This window comes from Anas acuta, chromosome 2 (genome assembly GCF_963932015.1).
Source record: "Anas acuta chromosome 2, bAnaAcu1.1, whole genome shotgun sequence".
NCBI lineage: Eukaryota > Metazoa > Chordata > Aves > Anseriformes > Anatidae > Anas > Anas acuta.
Genome location: NC_088980.1, coordinates 104,859,323 through 104,883,010, shown reverse-complemented (window position 1 = coordinate 104,883,010; position 23,688 = coordinate 104,859,323). Strand labels below are relative to the sequence as shown.

Genomic DNA, 23,688 nt, shown 5'->3' with positions numbered 1-23,688 from the left:
CTGAGAAGGTTGCACTCCTGGCTTTTACCTTTACTCATAGTCTCTTTTGTTTAACTGCACAAAAAGACATCAGAAAGAGTCTTCCAAAACTTTCCTTCAAGGTACCTCTATCTTCAGTAATTCTTAAATGTTTAGTAAGCTACAGAAGCAACTGGGATTAGCAGCAGAGTTAGGGGCTATGCATTTGCAATAAAGAATACCTGTGATGGCTCTAGATGCCTTTACTGTGTCCATCTCTCGTGAAGGGAAAACAACAGAGCCTGTCAGAGCTCCCTGGCTTTTCACTGCAGCCCTGGACCTGGGGCACATTAGATGAGGATTGGGGGTTTGCTGACAGTCAAACACAGTTTTAAGCTGACAGGCAGAAAGCACCAGCAGGCACTGCTGTACGCTGTTCCAGCCCCGGTTAGTTAATGGAATCGCTCTAGCCTGTGCTATCGCTTTAGTACGCGGTGTTTATGTTATTAATACCAACAGCGCCGGATTGCTAAGGGATGGAAAGATCTGGCTTTTGTTGGGGTGCTGTTCCACCGTCTGTTTGAAATACACTGAAAGTAAAAGTTCCAAAAAGCCAAAGTGCTCTTTTATTGAACCAGCGATAGAGAGGACTGAGACAAGTGAAACGAGATCTTTATGGTGCACTGGAGCATGCACGATACTAGGTGTGGGACTGCGATATATCCAATGACATCAGCACTGCTTCAGCTCATTACACTACCCAGAAAGTTGGAGTACAGTGACAGAAAGCAGGTCATGTCATAAAATGAGTAATCTTAATATGAGACTGCCATCAAGTGAAACTTTTCTACGTGTAGTCACTGTCAAAGGTTTTGTTTTGATTTCTGCCTCTCTCTGGGCTTTGTACCTCTGCAGTCTATCAGTCTTCCCGGTTATGGATTTGATCCTGTTTCCATTAACATGGAAATAATGAGGATCAAGCTTTCTGTTATCTGTACAGCTTAGAAGTTGAGTCTGATGTGCTTTGTGCTGCAGGCTTCCAGTGTTTTTTGACATGTGGGATGTTCAAAGACTTAAAGTTTGGGAATATGAATTTTAAACCCTTCAGAGGAGGAACCTTGCATTCAGCACACAGTACACACCCCTCAATGAGCCCATCAGTACCATCTAACAGCAAAATGGTGCTCCTTTACTTTGTTTACTGCAAAACTTTAGAAAATTGTTCTTTCCTTCTTCGGCTTTTTCAGCAAGCAGAGCTTCCCCACTTGCAAACTCCCTGAGACTATCAACCGGACAAAGAAAACCACCTCACACACCAGAACCCATAAGCAAACTTGACTATCAAATTATGGACTCCTCACTTTTCTTTTTCAGGAGTTACCAGTCTTCCAAGTCCAAGCACTGATAAATGGGCTCTCCAACTGCCCGTGTGGGCACCAGCTCCTCTCCTCAGCCTCACAGGGAGGAGTGAAGCTTTTCCCCTCCAGTTTCTCTTCTGTGGCTTTGTCTTACTTTTCCCTACCATTCCTGACAGAACCAGTTGTTCCCAACTGGCCTTATGCCGAAACCTCAAGTAACCCAAATCTATGACATCGCATTCATCACATGGCAGAAGAACGCGTCGTCACAGCTGAAAGGTTTAGGAAACATGAGATAACGTAATGTGGAAAGCAGGCTGACCTGTGAGAGAGGCATTTCTGCCTTGTCCATGGCTTGTATATGCGCAAAGGGAATTGAGAAAAATGCCTAGTCAAATAAACTGTGTGCAAATCCTCCTCCTGAGTTGCTCCAGTTTGTTCATCCCTCCTTCACGTTCCGTAGGCCCAAGGAAGTCAGTAGACATTATTCTTTGAGAGAAATACAGTTGACTTAACGTGCTGTGTTGGTCACCAGTCCTCAGTGACCCCAGGGGAAGAGGCCTGTGCTTTTCTCTTAAGAAACACAAAATAAAAACAGCTCTGCAGAGGGGCATCAGCTAGGAAAAGTAAAATCAGCTGTGGGCCAGGCCTCAGGGGAAATGTAAGTTACTCATAAAAAGCTACAGAGCAAGTCTTGATTAGTTAAGTAATCTGGTACACAGAATTTATTAGAACTTAAAGCTTTCCTGTGGGACTCCCCTAATAGTTCACAAATAGAGTAAAATATCAAAGAGATGCATATTTTGACAGACACAGAGAGCTGCATTTATCCTGGCCTATTAATGCATGTCATAAGGAGGAATAAATCCAGCCCTTTCATTTCAGTGCATTTTGCATGTTTTTACACATTCATGTTTCTCCCAAATTTCTTGGTAACTTAATGCCTCCAAAACTCTCAACCTGTTCCTGAGGAATACATTAAGAAAAGAGGAGTAATAGCTCCATGATATACTTAAAGATATCAAAACATTCTGCAAAAAAGCTCGAATTTAGAATAGCGAGGGTTTGTTTTCTGTCATTGGTTTGGGGCCCTTTTTCTTAATCATGTCTACAAGGGAAAATTCACCAGCATTATTCTGCTGGTATGGATCTGCCACTAGCTTTACCAGCGTAACAGCCCTTGTTCTCTTTGGAAATAGCACTCTCCAAAAATAAAAACAAAAGTAAAAATAAAAAATATATTAAAAAAAAAAAAAAAAGTAAAAATATAAAAATAAAAATAAATCTCTCCCATTATGGAAAGAAAGTGTTCACACAGCAGGCATTAGTGGTAATGGTTGCAAGGCAGGGCCTGTACCCCTATCATACTTCAAAAATGCTATTTTATTTCTGTGTTTTCCTTCTGCCAGAGCATCTACTGTCTCATGTTGTCTCTGTCGGTTGACTGAATGCCGAGAAAAAGCTGCCATGGTGTGATACCTGACAGAGAATATGCTGATAAACATCTGACTTCCAAAGCTCATCACACTCTTGTTAGCAGAGTTGAAAAATAGCCTGGTCTCCCAGGAAAGCTCCAGTTTTTCCAGCAAAGAGCCTACTTCTTTTTCACAGCCTAAAACCTGAAGTGACTGTATCACAGAACTGATGCTTTAACCACTGTGGAGGTTATCGTGGAAGGATAGGCAGAGAGACACCCACTTATCATCTGCTTGTATAAGTATTTTCTTTGTTAGAACACAGAGGAAAGGAAAAGGGAAGATAAAACCAGCAATGTGTCCTTTTCCCTTGTTTTAAAATTCTTTATATCTTCTTTTGCAGGTATTCAGGAGGGGACTCAATGTACCAAGTGTAAAAATAACTGGGCACTGAAGTTTTCCATCATCTTATTATATATTTTATGCGCCCTGTTAACAATTACCGTAGCCATTCTGGGATATAAAGGTATGTATGAATTGAGTGCAACACTTCTCTTTCAGTCAAACATCCAAGAGCATTTCCATGTACCTGATAAGCAATTTATCACATTCTCACCTTGAACATTCACCTTTGGCAATGTGGTTTGTTGTACACACATGACAACAAACCTCAGCCTTATATTTTCATTTTCAAACAATTGTGAAGTTTTCAGATTAGATTAGAAATTTGAAAAGAGGAAAAAGCTTAGAACAAATTGGTCATCTTTCTACCTTGAAGGAGTAGCTGGAAGACTCAAAGCTCTGCAGTATTTGCTATGCCTTAATTTCACTGAGCCATTTTACATGTATCAGCACCTTTCCAGAACAAATGCCCTTCTTAGTGGGAGAGCCAGGAATAGTGTTATTAAGTTAATTATAATATTTATCACAGGAATAAAGTGTAGGATCAATATTACTTTGAAAAATCTGGAAGAAAGATTGAAGCAAGAGATGCCAATTTATTGAGTCGCCTGCAATTATTTTGATGAACAAGGATGCTTAGAAGCTTTTGACAGTAATTTCAAAGATTCCGACAGTTTGGCAACCCAGTAATGAAGGAAAGTTCATTTTTACAAGTCCACAGTAGGGCACATTGGAAAGCACAGCTTAAAATTCCCATACCTAAAGGGGACTAGTTTGCTTCTTGTGCAGTCACAGCTATAATAAGTTAAATAAATTAGATGTGAAGTCCTTGAAAGAAAAAGAAAGTGAATAACATGATTTTGAGCATTATAGTAGGACACTGCAGCATGTTGTGGAGAAAACTAGGCTAGCTCTAAACTAGCTGCTTCAATACAACTTCCAGTTGTAGTTTCAAAACCCCTCCAAGAAGCTGGGTCAAATATTCATGTGATTAGCATGCAGTGTGTCCTGTGCCGCCAACAGCTGTGCTCGTAGCATAACTGACATCATCTCTGGTCCTTTGCCAGCAAAAGAAAAGGAAATTGTAGAAATAGAAAGGGATAAATACTTATTTGAGAGGATTCACTGGAGTTTTGAGTGGGAAGAAAATGAAAACTGCTTGCTTTAGGTGGAAAATGTAACAAGGGAGATCAGAGAATGTGAAGGACAAATATTCTAACAGAATATATATATTCTTTTTTTACTATAAAGCAGACAGAATGTGGTAAATTAAAATAAAATGTAAAGAAAAGCAGCATAGTTGCTCAAGTATTCTCCTGAAGAATGTGTAAGTGGTTTCTGAAAGTAAGATTCTGAGGATAAAGATTCTTCAGGATTCGAGAAATTGTTCTTGATCTGTGAGGATAAGATTGGTATACTGACTAGGGGAGGACAAACTTAGGCCTTTTGCAGGTATAAATCTGCAGAGCTCTGCTTCCAGTGAGTAAGGATGTGATCTTTCCAGGCTATAACCCAGACACTAAACGCCTGGGATTTAGTGGAATTTTCCTCAAGAGCGTTTTATTACATGGTTGTCAGTTCTGGGGCTTACTAGGAGAATCAGACCTCACTTGGCATCAGAAACAGCACATCAGGTTGCAGGGACCATTGCTCTGCATCTTGCTTTGGCAAGCATTTGCTCCTATATGTGTAGGAAGCAATAGCAATAAAGAAACTGTCCAAAAAAAATCTCTTTGGGAGTTTCTCTTCCTCATTTCAGTCGACGGCTTTCCAGCTTCTTTCTCCATGGGCCTGCAGCACAGTCTTTTCCACAAGCCTTGCTCTCGTTTTGAGGCCCCTTCTTTGCTACACTCAGTTCTGGACTTGCTTCTTGTTCTGACTAGTTATTTGTGCCTGACCAGGGACTAGTCTTTCTGTTGCAGCCACATTTATTCAGGGTAAGGACAAAATGATTTCCTTGCCCATAGTATAGGAACATGGATAATGCACATCTACACTGACCCTAAGACACCTTGGTAACTGCTCCACCTGAATTCCAAGAGAAAGGCATGCATTGAAAAAAAGTCCTTTTTGGTCCAAAGAATCCCTTCAGAACCTCCAAAGCAGCAAGCAGATGTATGTCAGGTATTAATTTCATCCTTTGTACCTTGCAGTTTAAGAGCTTTGTGGCCACAGTGCCTAAAGCGCTAATTTGCAGGGAAAACATGAGTGAGACAAAGCCCCAGCTGATGGTATGTATTCAAAGGAATTGCTGCAATATTTTTCTTAGTTGGAAAGGAATTAGGCCTTAAAGGAAGAACAAAATTCAAAATAAAATTTTATAAAGCTCTTGAACTCTCCCCTCTGCATCAGAGTTTGGCTTGTCTTTTTTATTGCAGTATTACACTGAGAGAAGGAATTCTGCTGGCATCAGGGATTCTTGCAGTCTCTTAGCTAAGTTTCCATTAAATTTGCCTCCCACACTTATGTTTATAAAGCCCCAAACTACTTTTAAAACTTTCATTTCCTACATAGTATTTAGATATCCTTTGTGATTTAAAATGTTAAAACTACTAATCAGTGGATTAAATATGGCAGACAAAAAATAACTCTATGGGAGGCAAAGTCAACATAGAACAAACCTCCAAATTGGTGGTAAAAATTACATAGTAGGTTGGAGAAACCTGAAACCAAAACATGAATTAAATACCCAGGTCATGAAGGAATAAAAAAATGAGTTTACTATTCGTTTGCTTTGGAAGAAATATTAAATTATTGTTTTAAAACATGAATAAAGGAATCTGTAATTTTTTAACATACTTTCTTAAATTAAATGTGAAAATACAAAGCTATAATTTTTCTGGCATCAGGCAGTGTCAGGTTAAGGTGAACGGTTTTTCTGTGACTCACTCCATTAAGGGAAGCTACCATGCTCTCAGTTGGAATGTCTGGTAGCTTTCAGTCGCTGGTCAGCTTGGTGGCTGGAGGTAATGCCAGGCAGGAAAGGCATTCCCAATAATAGGATGCCCGTCCATGCTACTGCTTTTGAATGCAAGAACACCAAAAGCAGATTTGACCATGGGCCTATACTCATTCTCCCCACAGGGCAGTAGCAGGAAGGGCTGCAAGAAGGTAAATAAGCCACAGCTTATGCCTGGGAAGAGAGTTTGGGCAGGAGACAGGTCAAGACCCCCAGGACCACAATTTGCCTGACAGTGGAAGCTAAGATCCTGCCCCTGTGCAAAGCAAATACATACAGACTTGCCCTCTGAGGGGAAACAATTAAAATAAATGAAATGGTTTGCCTGATAAAAGCTAATTCTGTACTCAATATCAGTTAATCTGGGTAAGACATCAGCAGCCTCACGTCATGTAGACAAAAATCACCACCTTGTGAGCAGCCTTCTCTTTTTAGCCTCTCTAAACTAACATCTTCCTGCTAAGCATCATGTCAGCCCCTCCTGCTGCCTGGTCGCCAGATACACAGCAGAATTAAAAGCCCCTACCTTCTGCAAGGTGCTGGGGACTGAAAAACCCTTTAACAGTGATCCTTTGTGATCTTAGACAAAGTCCAGGCGCAGTCTTCCACACATGCTACAGCCAGTTGTCAACAATACCAGTAAGGCGTCTGATTGAATTGCTGCTTCAACAAAATTTGGGGCTGCTTTACACAAAGAACATTCATGCTACAGAACACCTTCAGTCTTTTTAGTGTGGGCTTTTTTTCTTTTTTTTTCTTTTGGCAATGCAAATACCATATGCTGTTGTATCTGCAATTCCATCCACTCTCACCACCTGCCAGTGCAGGCTACTACATATTGATAGGATTTCTACTACTCTCATTTACTTTGGGCTCTTCAGGGGAATACTTTAATGTAAGTTTCCAGTGTTAGATTTCATTCAGCCATGACAACATTCTTGTTGTTATAGGACGGCATAAAGCCTCTGGTTTACAAACTTTAGATCTGAAATACAGGCTGTCACTCACTTGAACTGCAAAAGGAAGTAACTACATTTTCCTGTCATTGCTGTTACATATATTCATTTGCCATCTCTAAGTGTACTGCATAACTGGAGCAAACAGGTGAGTATTACACTGAATTTAATTAACATAGGCAGTCTGACATCGGTAGTCAAGGCAAAGATTCAGCAAAAACATTTGGCGTGGCACTTCTTTCTAAATCCAGATGCTTTCACTGGGTTCTTTGTAAGTGCCCAGAGTGAGCCACGTCCTTCACAGTGACTATCTATAAACAAAGCAGAACATCACAGACTTAACAAGGAGTTGCCTAGAGCTGTCCAGAAAGAAACACTAAGTATGGTCCACACGACCACTGTATATGGTATGTGCACCAGTGGAGTAGGAGGAGGACCTCAGCTATCTGAGCTCCAGCCTGTAAGACAGTCAGGAAGGACAAAGAGAGGACCAGCTCTGGCTTGGTGATTAGCAGGACAGCTGCCATCATCTCAAAGACTGAAATCTTCACCTTGACTGTATGTTAGTGCACACATAGAGCTGCTCTTTTACTGGGTGTTGTTAGCAGTACAGAAAGGAGAAGGAAGGTAATTCACTGTAGGATGTTTGGTCACTCTGAAAATCTTGAGACTTTTTCTCAATCACAACTCCAATTACCTCAGTAGAGTTACACCAGAGATAATCTTGGTCTGTTTGTCCTATTGGTTTGGGGAAACATAAGAAGCCTGCTGTGTATCTGTGGTACCCATAGTCAGAAAAACAAGGGCAAAAGTTAATGAAGAAGGAGCCTATTGAAATGATCCTATTTCATGGCTGCAGATTACCTCACAAACAGAAAGAGTTAGTGGAATCCTCCACCCCACACAGGCCTACAGAATTGGTTTTGCTAAATAAAAATGTGGGAGACACCTTCCTTCTTCTGTCTGAAGGGAGGGCTGGCACAATACTGCATGCAGCCTCTCCCAGGGTTGGTACAGATTCGTTCTGCTCCCAGTGTAACCAAAGCACCAGATAATCAGGGGATGAGAAGAAGTTTCTGCCCCTGGTTGTGGTTTGAATGCAAAAGCATGTTAGCATAGGTTTGGTGTGGAAGCTGAAGGGAGCTCCTAGCCTTGCAAACACTTCACTACATACTTTTCATCACTAGAAGCCACTCCATTTTTATTTGTTGTATTTGCTCTTTATTTGTTGTTCTTTTCCCATTTCTATATCAATTCCATCAAATCATCAGATTGTCTCAGTGACAAGAAAATGACTCAGACATTACAAAATAAAGAGCTCATCGGCGGAAGCCATAAATCTGCACTTGCTGACTGGCCACCATTTCAATCTTAATGAGTCAGAATGGTTTCAAGACCATTTTGAGTGATCCGTACCATTATCAAGATGTTTAAAAGTTTGTCCCAGCAGTATTTAATAATTATGTCTTCCAACTGCTATCTCAGACCAGAGTTTGCTAGCCAGGAGGCAATTCTTAATGATTAAAAGGCTCAGGAAAAAAAAAAAAAAAAAAAGTCTCTTCATAGAGAGATGGCTCATAGCAAAATAAACAGAAGTCTTCTCGCATGTCTAAGCCTTTAGCAACCAGTCTATGTTTACCACACAACACTGTGCTTGTAAACATGGAAATACCGTAAAAAGACTTGGTTCATGAGGAAAACTCATGATGAGGGATTTTCTCATTCATAAGGAAGATTGCTCCTGAGCAAACAAATGTGTGGTGACTGTCGTCAGAGTGAAGAACTGGAGGACTGCTGGGTTCCAGCAGCAGACAGGAGTTCATCTTTCAGCATTTCACAGAACAGCAGAAGTGTAGCAGCAAGCAAATCAATTTTGAGGCTTTTATTGTGTTTGATGTTAGTGGTGTTCTTCTGGTTTGCTTTATAGTTTACTAGACTTTTTTCATAATTGTACTTCTTTCCTTAACATACTGTTCTCTTTTCCCTAGTTGTAGAAAAAATGGACAATGTGACAGGTGGCCTGGAAACATCCCACAGAAGATATACAGAAAAGCTCACAGAAGTGGAGAGTGGTCTGAAGAAATTAGGTAATCTACATGCTATCAAAGCCCCTTTGTATTCTGTCTTTGAGGTGGTCTGCTGGAAGATTGTGGCCAGAAATTTGTCAGAAAAAAACTCTGGCTATGACAAGATACAGCACTTCTATTCCAATTTCTCAAGTACTTAGGAAAACACTTAATAAAATTAAGACCACCTCTATCCAGGACATCATTTTAAGAATATTTTAATATTTACAGTTCCCACTGAAATCACTCTGAAATCATCTATACTTAAACACACACTTAAAAGTTGTCCTCAGGAGAGAGTCTTCTCTGAGTTAGAAAAGCAAAATCTAGCAGAAGCTGTTCCACGAAACAAGACATTCTGCATAAAATAAGTATGTTACCTAATTATCTTGATGCTGTTTTAGCCCTTAAGATTCAAAACTCATGGCCATTGTAAGGGGTGCACAAATAGTCAGCTATTCAAAAATCTTATGTCTGAGGCAAGTTGATAACTTCCATAAAGTGTGTCTTAAACATCTCAGGGAATTCAAAACACAAAGTTGTTATGAGTTCATGTCTCTCAAGTGTTATTATAGTTCTCAAATTTCAGGAAGATGGAAAAAGATCATGAGTAAGGATTCTACTCAATATATTTACATTTCTACCTTTCTTACTTGTCTGGAAAAGCAGCAGAACTGTTTATTAACAACTTATAGGTACATAGAGTTTATAAAATTAGTTTTTATATAAATATTGATATGCACACAGTTGTGTGCTTATGGAAATAAATTTTGTTCAGCTTCATAAACCATATATTGAGATATGTAGCTCTTCTAAAATTGACTAACTTGCAGCTTGATTATATTTTTTACAGCTTTTTTTCTCAAAAAATAAAATTAAAAAAAAGCCTGTATTCTGAAGTGCTGTATTCACACTGCATTTACTTCAAAGACATGGGATAATTCAGTGGCATGTAGTTTTGCTGATACCTAGAAGTAAACGTTATACCTTAAAGCACATGAAACCTTTTGTGTTTTTTCTTGATTAAATTAATCTCAACTTGGAGCACCTTTGATTCAGTTCATCCCAGACATTTTTACACACTGCTAGATGGATGGTCAGTGAGATGTTCAGGACAGTCAGTTCCCAAATAAGTGGACTTGCTATTGAGGAAATTTAAAAAGTTACAGGGCAGTTTTGTGGGTGGCATAAAGGTAAGAGAACTGTAGTAGGGTTAAAGGGATACCAGCATGTGGTAAATGAGACACAGGCCTTCAGGGATTAGCTGTATGTGGACCTGGCAGTTGTCAGATCTGTGTGAGGAACACAATATAATTTGAGCTGCAGCTGAGAGGTAAACATAGAGTCAGAGCTGAGAAGATCCTGGAGCAAGACAAACGGCAGGGAGAGGAACTGTGCTTGGGAACATGTCCATCCATGAAAGGCTCCATAAACACTTCAGACTGAAGTCTCTCTCACAAGTCACCATTTGCTGTTAGCCATCAGGACTCTCACAAACACAGAAGAAAGCTCCATACAGAGCCATATTCATAGTTTATGAAAACCATCCTACCCTCTCTTGGAGACATCGGAAATGACAAACTTCAGACTGTAATTCATAAATATAGCTATACTTAGATGGGACAAAAATATATGGTCTGTGTGTAGCAGAGGGAAGTGATTGAGGTCAAGAAAGGGAATCTTCCCTCAAAGTGAGTGTTGACTGCTTATTTCTTTGGTTTCTGTGTCCTGGATGATGAGCTGTGCAACCTCAAAAGCTTAATCACACTCAGACAAGCTCCCAGAAGAATACTGTAGAGCACTGCAAGCAAGAGCTGAGATGTTCCTCAGTGATTAGAGTTTTGCCTTCCTGAAACACAGAACATGAGGAAACAATAACAGCAAAAGAAATGTTATTAGAAGCAATAGTGGTATGTTTGAGAGAAAAAAAAAAAAAAAAAAAAAAAAAGGAAATCTATCATATCCTGTCATGTCTGGAGTACCCTGCTGGCAAAGCTTTTGTTTCTAGCCAGACTGTTTTAAAATAGGTATTAGAACTATTTTAAAACTAAACCCAAAATTAAAAAAAATATATTAAAAAAAAATATATATATATATGTACAAAATCACTATGAAGATACTTCACCTGGCAGAAAAAGGAGGAAGAAAATATGAAGTGCTTGAATTTACTTCTGAGGTTTCAGCAAAAGCCATCTGTAACTTCAAAATATAAACCTTCTGATCCCTCTTTAGTATTTTGAATTCTGTTTACCATTCAGTTTTCATTCAAAATGCAAGCACTGTTTGACTGTATATATTCGTCATAGTTTCTAACAGTAGGTTTTCCCATATATGACAATCAAATTGCCATTTTGCTCTCCTCAGCAAGACACAAGGTCTTCGTCTATTTGACTTCTAGTCTGTCTAATGACAAAACTTTGTTTAGTGTTTTTTCTTTTCTGGAAAATGTATTGTAGAAGTTCTATTGACAGAATGGATATCCCTACTGTACTTAAAATATATTGTAATTCTTAATACTGTGTTGTAAAAAAATCATCCTAAAGCTTTTTTTTTTTTTTTTTCCCTGTACAACAGATGACCAAGCTGGACAAAAAGCCATGAATACTAACACTGAACTGTCTAGCTTCAGATCTGACATTCTGGCTCTTCGTCAGCAGCTGCATGACATTGCAGAGAAAACTACCAGAAACAAAGATACACTGGAGAAGCTGCAAGAGTCTGGAAATGTTCTAGATGATAGACAGAGCCAAATGAGAAGTGCCTTAGATAGTAACTCTTTCATGATCATCAGTGTCAATAAGACTCTTCAGGCATATACTGGCTATATCAACAATCTTCAACAAGACACAAGCGATATCCAAACAAATTTGCAAAACCAAGTGCATTCTCATAATGTGGTCATCATGAACCTCAACAACTTAAACCTGACACAAATACAGCAAAGAAATCTTATCAGTGTCCTTCAGAAGTCAATGGAAGATACAAGTTTGGCTATTCTAAGAATAAAGAATGACTTTCAAAATCTACAGCAGGTTGTCCTTCAGGCCAGGAAGGACAATGACTGGCTTAAGGAAAAAATACAAAATTTACAGACTTTGGCTGCCAACAACTCAGCATTGGCAAAAGCTAACAATGATACACTTGAAGACATGAACAATCAGCTCAGCTCTTTCAGTGGACAAATGGAGAACATCACCACAATTGCCCAAGCCAACGAACAAAATCTGAAGGATCTCCAGGAACAGCATAAAGAATATGAAAACAGAACTGCTGCCAAATTCAACCAGCTAGAAGAGAGGCTCCAGGTCTTTGAGACTGACATAGTTAACATCATTAGTAACATCAGCTACACTGCTCACCATCTACGGACACTGACTAGCAATCTCAATGAGGTCAGGACAACTTGTACAGACACCTTAAGTAAACATTCAGATGAGCTGATTTTTATGAACAGCACACTAGCCAATATTCGTTTAGACTCTGCATCTCTGAAGATGCAACAGGATTTGATGAGGTCAAGGTTAGATGTTGAAGTTGCCAATTTGTCAGTAATCATGGAAGAAATGAAGCTGGTAGATTCCAAACACGGCCAGCTCATCAAGAACTTCACTATCCTACAAGGTATGCAGGTTCTCTAGTGATGCCCATAACAGTCTTTGATGAATTCCTATTTGCAATATGGTAGTTCTGTGGAAGTTAGTGCATGTTGGTACACAGTCCTGGGGTTTTCCATTGTCTAATACTAAATTTTGGAAATGTATATGTAGCCTGAATTTTCCTTACTAATTTTCCTATGACTTCTTTACATGCCTAGAATGGGGATGTTATGAAAGAAGGTTCTGACTTAGCAAAATTTTTTTCTGACTGACTACATGGATCTGCTTTTCATTTAGTTTCTAAAATAAGCTAGTGAAGGTGTGGAACCTCAAAAAACCAATCCCTGCTAAGGAGGAAATGGCTTAAAAATATATATTGGACTATTCCCAGAAAGGTCCACCCTTACTGAAAAACAAGTTGCTATTTTACTTTAAGCCAGTTGTTAGTCTGCCAGAAAACATCCTACTTTGCTTAGTTTTTAATCCTGGGATACTTTATTTTCTTCAGAAAGAAACAGCATCAAGTTTAGGAGGTTTCTCCCAGCTAAATGAAAAGATTGCTCATATTGCCAACCTGATGGGAACCAGCCAGGCTTAAAATTCTAATCATAAACAAAAATTTGTTGTTCCAAATAGACTACGCCTGAATTAGAGCCAAGATTGCAAGTCAGTAACCTTAAGCTTTTTCATTTAAACCAGGTCTAAATGACTCTAGTTGAAGAATTTTGAATCTTTTTAAATAATGTTGAAAATATGTATATATATGCAAAGTATTTACTCATCCATGAATAGAATCCAGCATTATTGTTTATAAATGAAAAACTGCCACAATATTACTATTTCCTACCATGTGTATTGTTCTGTTTCCTGTTATAACCTAACAACTAATGAATTGTACTGGCTTTTCCCATAGTTGTCCTATTGCACACTTTCCACCTTTTTTGTCTCTTTTTGACAACCCATTATTGACAGAGTAAGAAAGAAGGCGTTACAGGAGTGATGTTGTAGTCCTGTAGTCTAAGAGAAGAACGAGGAAAAAGGAGCGTAGAGGAATGGGAGAATGGGAGCATCAACACGCAGTACTGCATGAATAACCAGCACAGAGCATGTGTTGTAGGGATTGGTACCTCAGCTGGTCACCTGGGGCATCATGGCACTGTCCAGTTCACAGGACAAGGTGCATCAGATGATTTTCCTCTGAATCTTGTATTTCATGTAGGCTTAGGAAAGAGAAATTGCATGTAATGCCTGAGAAGCAGATGTATTTTTACAACTACTGTTCAAAGTAGATGTTAGCATAGTTTTCACAGTGCTGCATGTCCAGTGTTGCTGGTCTGAGGTATTATATCAAACAAGGCCCCTGAATGGTGTTTTTGTTTTGTTGTCTGTTTGTATCCCCACTTTGACTGCTTACATTATTTCAGGCCCTCCTGGTCCAAGGGGACCTAAAGGTGACAGAGGCCCACAAGGTCCTCTTGGCCCTGCTGGCCTAAAAGGACAAAAAGGAGAAAAAGGAGAGCCTGGACCACCAGGACCTGCAGGTGAAAAGGGTCCACCCGGGCCAATTGGGCCACCAGGAGAAAAAGGAGGGAAAGGTTCAAGAGGATCACCGGGCTCCAAAGGTCAGAGAGGTTCTCCTGGCAAGACGGGTCTGCCTGGACCAAGCGGAGACCCAGGACCACCAGGACCACAAGGCAAAGATGGTCCACCTGGGCCACAAGGCCCACCAGGATTTCAAGGCCTCCAAGGAACTGTGGGAGAGCCAGGAGTACCAGGACCTCGAGGACTACCTGGGCTACCTGGAGTCCCTGGGCTGCCTGGTCCAAAAGGCCCACCTGGCCCACCAGGGCCACCAGGTCCCGGGATGCCAATGGCACTACAGAGTGAACCTACGTCAGTGCCTGAGGCTAATGGTAAGCTATCGAAACACTGCATGCATATTCTACTGAGATCCAGATATATCTAGCAGAGGGTGGACACCAGAGTTAGTGGTTCAAATAACCTCTGCTACATTAGACTTAATCTTTGAGATTCATCATAAGGAGCCCTGTCAAATGAAGCTATGCTTGTTGATCTTCATAGGCGTGACCTGAATCTGATTTAAGTTAATATTTACAGCTAAAGAAAAATCAGTTGTATGAGTAATAAATAATTGCCTTGGCCACACAGTTTAACCTTGATTTCACAGTGTCAGGACCTTGGTAAATAAATTCTCAAATGATATCTAAGTATTTTATATGGCAGCACATTGTAGAAGGGTGTAGGATCCTCCATTTATTATCAGCCAAATGCAGAAAATTACCACTGGCTCATTGATTTCAGTAACTGGTTTAACGCAGAAAAATTCACATCATAGGTTGTTCTCCTCATTGGAAGAACTATACAGAAAAGTGCTACTACATTTCAAATGAAAGAGAAATCTTCGAAGAGGCAAAGTTATTCTGTGAAGAGAGGGCATCACACTTGGTTATTATAAACAACAAAGAAGAACAGGTAACTAGGTTTTGTTTTTGTTTCTCGAGGAGAGTCTGAGATTTAACAGGTGGAAGCCACAGGGCAAGTGGGAAGCTGAAAGCGTCATGAATTCATATAGTGAAGGAGACGCGGTGGTTGACTCCAGTTAGCTTTTTGTCCACCTTCTGCCTGCTCAGCAGTTATTCCATGTGCAGGACAGCATGAGCAGAGCAACTCACCCTGATGGTTGTGGGCACAGAGCACATAGAAAGGCTGGCGAGAATTGGAGTTTTGAACCTTTGGAGATGCAGTCCAGTTTGGCTTGCATATTATCCAAAATTGGGGGGCAATGTCTGCAGTGTTGAAAATAATTTATTTTTAAATTTCCTTTAAATATATGCAGCCTAAGACTTCTGTGACACAAGTGTTTTTAACATAACTATATAAATCTAGCTGTACTTTTAGTACTGTTCAACATAATTATTCAGTGGCTATGTGGCAGTGGAAATGTCAAGATACAATTGCTTACTGTCTGGGTTTTTTGGTATTTTTGTTTGGTTTGTTTTTTCAATTTATAACCATAAGAAGTTGGCTGTGACTTTATGTCAATCTAATTTTGATGACTAGCCCTCTCTACTGCACCTGCAGGTAGCAGTATGGATTCTAGGCAGGGGGTCACAAGGCAAACTCCTAAAACCTATCTTCAGCTTATAAAAATTCCTCTGGCCATTCCTTCTCTGACAGCAAAGATGCTCATGAAGCCAGAGTATCTTATTAGCTCCAAAGACTGTTGTGTTTGCATGTTATGGACTAAGATCTTCCTTCCACAGCAATGGATAAAAAGGCAGATTGCAGGGAAAGGCAGCTTCTGGATTGGACTTACAGATTCAGAGAAGGAAAATGAATGGAGATGGGTGGATGGATCCTTACCAGATTACACGTACGTAAATAAAAACAATAGTGTTTATTTTCTGCAGATGCTACCACTCTTGCTGACACTTCTGAAAACAGCATCTAGAAATTATCCAGCGGATCCAGAGTTTTGTAGATGCCAATGAAATAATTCTTCACTGAGGGTGCTGCTGAACTGTTTTTTTTCTCTCTGCCTTCTTCATGCACACAGCTTTATTTCCTTGCCAGGAGGAAAACTGAACACTGAATGAAAGAATCACATAACTACACACACAGTGTTTCTTGCCAAAACATTTGCTCCTGACTTTTATGACAAAGTTGAGATGGAAAGCACAGACTTCTTTCTGTCTTGGTTTGATTTTTCCTTATTTGCATTACAACTGGCTATAAATAGAGTGCTCGTTCTGATAAAAAATGACCAGCTTTCAGATAAAGCCCAAATCCAAGTGGAAAGCATTAAACATAAGGAAAATGCATGAAATTAGGGTGTCTAAGCTTTGGCCAGCTGAGAACTGAATTGGCAGCTCTCCAGGAATCCTAGGGCTACACCTAATTTGTCCTAAATGGAACAGATTGCAACCACCCAAATTTTTAATACCGAGGAGTGGACTGAAGAGTTTACAGATCTGAGCATGCTGTGCAGCAGAAAAACAGGCTCAGTCAGTCAGATGTTACGAAATGATTAGCTGTGATTTCATTGGTGTTCATTTTGATGAGAAACATGGAAAAAGTCAGATGCATTTCAAGTGAGACATAATATTTTTCCCTTTTTCTCCTTCCCTGTTTTCATTTTTCTTCCTCTTTATGGCAGCACTGTGCCCAATTTCCACTTCAGCCACTGCTTTCAACAGATTTCCACCACCCCATGGTTTTAGGTGCCCTGTAATAAACTCAGAGCTGTCAGTTACTGATTTTCAAAGTATTTCATTATTTCTGGAAAGCCATGTGTCCTCCCAGGTGCCTGGTAAGACGCTGTGTGTCAGGCAGGCGTGTTTTCTAGCTGAGCATGGACCATATCAGCCAGCAATCACAAGCTCCAGTCAATAACCTGTTCCTTCAGGAAAATGGAGCTTTTAAGTCCCAAGGCTGGAAGTGTTTCTCACTTGTCAAACAAAAACAGGATGAGGAAACACTTGCTGTAAGCTCTTTACATGCTGAGTTAAGTTTCACCATCAAGGCTAATAATCTCAAAAGACATGTAGATACATATTTTGTACATTCTTTATAGGCTCAAAAGTTCACTTCCTGTTGAAACACCAATCTGTAAAACAAATAAATCCTAGCTGTGCCTTCTGAGAGGCCCGTCTCGGTGTAGACATTGAAGAAGGCACCGTGCTGCCATGGTTTGCAGTGCTAGCAAGCTGCCGGCTCGTCGCAGTACCGTCTGCTGGCAGGAATGAAGTGCACAGACTTTGCAGGTTTGGAACGATGCACACGGAGCACAGAGCACACTCCCACTGTATGTGCATGTACATTCAGAAACTAAAATAAAGTTCATCGGTCTAATTTTAGGTCTTTGAGTTTTGGCAGCCCGAGGCCGAATAGATTCCCTTCTCTGTTATACATCTGTTTTCCATTTCCAACGAGAGTCATGTATTGTTTGTCTCTATGTGTATTTCCCGTTCGGAACAGATCTCATGATGTTTTTGTTAATTTCTTGTGGTTGAAAAACTGTCATGTGTGCTGCGTTGTGCAATAATATCTATTGCTTTTTTTGTTGAAAGAAACTGGAAAAACGGGCAACCTGATAACTGGAGCCATGGGCATGGGCCAGGGGAAGATTGTGCCGGGTTAATCTATGCTGGGCTCTGGAATGACTTCTACTGTGAAGATGTTAACAATTTCATTTGTGAAAAAGACATGGACAAAGGTAAGTCAGGCACTTGGTTTGGTTATTTCACCCTACTGACAGCCAAATTCAAGTCAATTTTGCACAGGTAGTGGGGACATGATCCAGCCATAAAGCTAGTTGCAATGGCAGTGCTAATACTCTGTGTAAAATGGATGATGGATTGATCACAGTCTGGAAAAGCAGCCTCCAGACTGAGTGCAGGCATGACATGTTCTATATCTTGGCCATCTCCTGCAGACTTGAAATGTGCCTAAAATTTCAGGCATGATTTGGCACATGTGTTCCAGACCCTGGCCACAATGGGAGCTGTTTTTATAAACTCAGCGGCTAAGCAGGGGGGAAAGCTGGCCATTAGGGTGGCCCAGAAACCAGCCTTCAAAAAACAAATAGACTCTGTTTTGAGAGTTTGTGCAATACAAGGCACTTGGTGACTGCTAAGGAGGTCTTAAAATTCCCACTAGCAATGCTGCCAAGAGATGTCCTATAGTGCAAGGAGGCTGGGTCCATTTGCCATGCAACTGCTCTGTTGCAAATAATGGCAATTGAAGTGGAGGGCTCATAAACGGCCAACATGTCCAAGCAGTCACCCAGGTGGTTTCCACAGGGGTTCTCTTTCTGGATGTGCAGGCATTTCTGCAAATGGCAGAGTGCAGGCGGTTCACATGGCTTCTTAGAGCCCAGCCCTGCCATCATAGAGCAAGGTGGTAGCTGTGTTCATGGTGGTGCTCTGCTTAGATGTTATCGCCTACATACAGCCCGGTGTAGCATTGCTTTGCCAAGAGTGCCTGGCTGCTCTGGTTGCAAACGTGTAGGCTGAATTTCAGTGAAGGTAGATGGAAATGTCAGCTACTGCCAAAAATACATCCCATCCACAAAAACATCCCCCTAAAGCAAAGCAAAACAAAACAAAGTGCTGAACAAGCTTTGTCTGTGTATAACCCTGTTCTAGGGTTCTACAGCGAAGGACTGTATGTAAGTAACAACATAATGTGCCCTCGTCATCCTACATACATTTGTTATTTTAGCAAAGCTTCATAGTTTACAAATATTTATCCACCAGGATTTACATATACTGCATATGAATCCACTTAAATTTTTAACATACCTTGATCTCAGTAAGCTTTCTTTTTGGAAATGTGTTTAATCTTCACAAGCCTTTTATGTGATGATTTTCTTTTTCTGTTTGTTTTTCTTTTTTCTCTTGTCCTGTAGGGCAAATAGTTGGAGTGTAACAGGCTGTGACTTTACAGATACCTACATATTATGGAAATTTACTTCAAGAAAAAGAAAATCCTGGGAGAGAGCAACATTGCCTACAAAAATTCAAAACAAAACAAAACAAAAGCAAGCACTGAAAACTGGTTTAAATGCATAAAGGAATTCAGCAGCAACTCTTCTTCAGCATCCTACAATTGTTTGAGGCCTTTCTACCCACAGCATCAGGAAATACTGTTGGACTAATACTGTTATAGATTTTCTTCCCAACCAGTAACCACATACATAAGCAACTTTTGTCTTCTGGAAGAAGACATTCTGTCAATCTGAGTAAGACTGTTGGCCACTCATCTATAGAAAAAAACATAAAACAACTGTGTACACAGTGTGTTTCATTTGCTAAAATCCCAAATGTAGGAAAATTATACAGATACACGAATATATAGATTTATATAAATATATATATATAGTCCAACTCTTATCAATAATATGGAATATACTTTTAAGAGCTTTTAAAACTTTGTATTTTTGTACAAAATATTTGCTTTTTACAATTGTTCTCTTTTTTACTGACTTTTTTTTTTTTAATAAATATAGTGCACAGGGGCCAAAGAAAAAAAAAATAAGGTACTAATAAATCATTAAGGTTTGCTACCAGGCCTAGTTCAGCTATAGAGAAATATTTTTCCAGTTAGAAATATTTGTACTTTCCCAGATGACTTGTTCTGGATAAATAACTTTTTAAACAGATTTTAGGTAGTGTTTTTCTTATTTTATGCAATCTAGTCTGCGTGTGTAACAATTGAGTTGACTAAGGACTAGATACTCATTGTAGCTCTGATTTCAGCCAGTGTTCCATCAGGATTCTCCGCAAAGACCATGTTAATAAAAGTTTTTCCTTCCTTCTTTCTTGCCTTCCTGCCTAGCTTTCAGCCTTCTTCCACGCATGAGGAAATGCCACAGAAGTTGAAATGTTTTCATTCCTGTTTTCATTCCTTCTTCCTGTTTGTGAGGAATCCTGCCCTAATAGGTGCTACCCGCATTGTAAGTCAAGCCCAGGGGACAGATTCTATGGAAACAGAAACAAAAGAGCTGCACATACTAAATCAAATATGTTTCTTTTCAAGACAGATTTCAAAATTTGGTAATAAAAACATGCCATACTCAGAGAAGTCTTGCATTTCTCCAAAATACTTTGTAAAGTGATCTCTCTATTTTCTTGGACCAGTACTTCTCTCCCAAACAAACTGGAAAATAAAATATGCTACAAACAGAAAGCAGTGTGGCTAAATGAGATGATATCATCAACCAGACAGTTTCCTCCACAGTCCCATGAGCCGTTGTCTAGGCAGCAGTGCTGCTTATCAGGAATTAAACAAATTAGCGACCTGTTGAAGTTCATTAGCAGAAACCCTGGTTTTGGTTCACAGTTTTTATACTCTTCATATGGCCACACTCTATACCACAAGGGAAGTTGTTTTGGCTTCTTCTGCTGGAGAGTTGTTTTTCCTTTGCCTCCTGACCTGCCATTTACCTTGGCTGAATGCAGATGAGGTTGTTGAAATACTCCAGCTCTGTTGGAAAGAGACAAGGTTTTGTACTTCAGATTTTCAAATATTGCTCCTAAGAACATCCAATTAAAGGTTGCTGCTTTCCGAAACCCCACACTCCCTCCAGTGTTCATTTTTTGGGTGAGGGTGGGGAGAGAATGACTTTTAAAGTACAATTTACTTAAAGAAAATGCACAAAATATTACATTTGGGAATCCGTCCTGTGGCATATACTAGATGTGAGACAGGAACAAAATGAAAATTGCACATATTTAATTAAAAGCAAAAGGTCTGTGTATTGCAGCTACACAGCCCATGTGTCTCCATCTTGGAGGCAGAGCCTTTCTTGAGATGCACTGCTTTTCCTGAGGCTTTTCTGTTGGCTTTCTCATCACATTTCATGCCAAACGCCCTGTCATGTTGGCCCTAGGAGCTGTGTGTAGATGCATGCTGTAGTGTTTACCTATATATTGTACATTGTCTATGGAGATTATGTTAAGCTGCTATTTTTGGATAACAAGGTACAAAACTATTGCTTTGCATGCTCAGATAGCTTCACAAACCATGGGGAATGAAGCTTTCCAGAGCAACACTGGATTAGAGGAGCACCTCCATCTTCATTATGGATGTCAGTGTATTTAGGTAAAATAAGCCCATCTGAGCATCTACCACATTAGATGAAGCTCTTTATGCTTTTTGCTGATGTGATGAACCTATATCCACCCAAGAAGTTCACAACAAACCTCTGTGTAAGTCCCAGATACGCTGTTTTCTCGCCCTGATACCATCCTTCTCTTCCTTGAGCAATAGGGGTGATGGTACATTTCAAGGTAGGGTAATCCAAGAGTCACCTTGTGCCCTCCACTCCCTCTAAAGAGGTTTTCCGTGCAGTGACGATCAACACTGTAAGGTTACAGGAATGGCTGTTCATCAGCCAGAGCTGCTTAGCTAGTTGAAATCTAGCACAGCAGCTAAGCTAAATCACAGGCAGTTGGGTGGTCTTAGCATGGAAATACCCATTGAACTAGGACAATTTAAAGATGCAACATGTTTATAAATTGAATACTTATTTCAAAGTGAATTGCAATGCTGGGTTGTAATTATCTGTAATAATGCTCTAATTACCCACCTCTAACTGAGAAACAAAATGTGCCTGCTCTAAACTCTCTGTGTATTTGAAGCAAAGACTGTAGCTGTTAGTCAAAACTGGCTGGAGATGGATGCCACATTTGCATGCCTAGTGTATTCAGTCATCCTTAAAATCTGGCTTGAGCAGCCAGGAGGGCTGAGACAGACCATCCTTCTGACCCGGTGATCCTGCAAGTTGGAAATGGAGGTGTCAAATGGCAATGAAGGCTGAAATCACTGGGAGAACTGGGAGAGCGTTAAGGCAGCTCAAGAACCTGTCACAGACAGAAGAGATTGGCAAGGATGCAAGCAGGACACTAGAAAGGGCCAAGAAATTGTCATGAAAGTCAGAGCTGCCACATGGGGTCTGGAAAACATCCCTGTTAAATCTGCTTTCTGTATGGTCTGAGTGATAGCGCAGGTTGTATGGAAAGTTTTAAGTGATAGGAAATCATTTTGTCCCAGCTAGAGTTTTGGCTTTCCTTCTTAGGCGCGAGTACTGTAACTTGGCATACTGAGTACACATTTCCATCGTTCTTTTTCTCATTTTACATCGAACTAAATGCAAGTTCATATCCCCTGGCAAGCACTCTGAGCGTTGCAGGAAAGGGAGAGGAAGGCAGAGGGGGTGCAAAATCATTTGTGATTTACATCCAGTGCTGGATCTCTTAAGTCCATTCCTGACTCATTTCATTAATTTATTTTGAATCACCTTCAGCTGATTGGAGCTTACACATCTCGAAACTTTCGTCCTCTTCGATGTCTATAAATAACACCTGCAGTTGTTCCAATAAAGAAAGCACTGAGTGGAAATGTAGAACCGAATGTTGTTTACTCCTGCGCGTGCTTTTGTAACCAAGAGACACATGGAGAGCTGTGTCTACAAACAGCCAGAAGCATTCATAGGCATTAAAAATCAAATTGGTGACCATTATTTGAATTAAAGCCTTTCTTCTCACTTACACCTTCCTGGTTCCAAGCATGACTGTGGCTATTCTATCCCTTAGTTGCACTTTTAGTGCATTGCTCCTGCAGTACATTAGATGCTAAAGACTTGGTTTTGAAGCTGAACAAGGCAAAATGCATCTAAGCTCCCTCTGGCAGTTCCCTGTCCTGATGGAAGAAGGCAACAAGAAGGGCCCCTTGACCTTGATCGAGCAGGATCAGACCGTAGATGAGCCATTATCGGGTCTGCTTTAAACAGGCTGTTTGTAACAGCTAATCTGATCCAGCTACTTCCCTCTCTCTCAAGCGGCTGACCTCCTCTTTTAATTTTCTGTTCTTGGCAGATGGCTCCTCTGTTTTTAGCAAGTAGCAGGAATTGGTTTCTGCTCACTGGCAAGGAGAGGAGCTGGTTGGAGCGCGGATGCTGGCTGTCAAAGGAAACAGCTCCGCAGCCAGTAGGGGAAAGGCTGCTGAGGAGGCTGAGCTGATCCTCTTGTGAGAAAACAAAACCACTTTTCCCCAGAGCAGCTTCCTTGGTTAGAAGCACAGCATCTCAGGCAGATGCAGGATCCAAAGGGAACAAAATGTCACCAGCCCCAGCCTCCAGATTTTCTTTGCTTTTCTTCCCACCCCCATTCTGCTGAGGTCTCCATGCACCTGGGGATGTTTGCTCCTCTGTGGACACCAGGCTGCACCAGGAGCAGGATGTGTCAGCATCCAAGCTCACTCCTAATCTGCTGGTAAGGAGCAGCAGTGGGACACAGCCACCTTCACCTGGCACTGCCTCAAGGCCGGGACATACAACAGCCCAGGCTGGAAGGGACCTGTCCAACCACATCTTGAAAACCTCCAGTGATGGGGACTCTACCACATCCCTGGAGAGGTTGTTCCAGTGATTGATTGTTCTCTCTGGGAAAAAAAT

General features: G+C 40.5%; 1 protein-coding gene across 2 annotated transcripts in view; it reads left to right on the top strand.

Moving 5' to 3' along the window:
* COLEC12 (collectin subfamily member 12) overlaps positions 1–22,755 on the top strand; it is a 94,966-nt gene extending 72,211 nt beyond the window's left edge. For both annotated transcript variants that reach the window (XM_068671490.1, XM_068671489.1), the window contains exons 3-10: positions 3,135–3,257; positions 9,037–9,135; positions 11,689–12,735; positions 14,135–14,623; positions 15,067–15,203; positions 15,995–16,104; positions 17,801–17,946; positions 19,141–22,755. In XM_068671490.1, the coding sequence (XP_068527591.1) occupies positions 3,135–3,257; positions 9,037–9,135; positions 11,689–12,735; positions 14,135–14,623; positions 15,067–15,203; positions 15,995–16,104; positions 17,801–17,946; positions 19,141–19,160 (2,171 nt within the window). In that variant the 3' untranslated portion in view covers positions 19,161–22,755. The remainder of the gene's footprint in view (positions 1–3,134; positions 3,258–9,036; positions 9,136–11,688; positions 12,736–14,134; positions 14,624–15,066; positions 15,204–15,994; positions 16,105–17,800; positions 17,947–19,140) is intronic.
* The last annotated feature ends 933 nt before the right edge of the window (positions 22,756–23,688 follow it).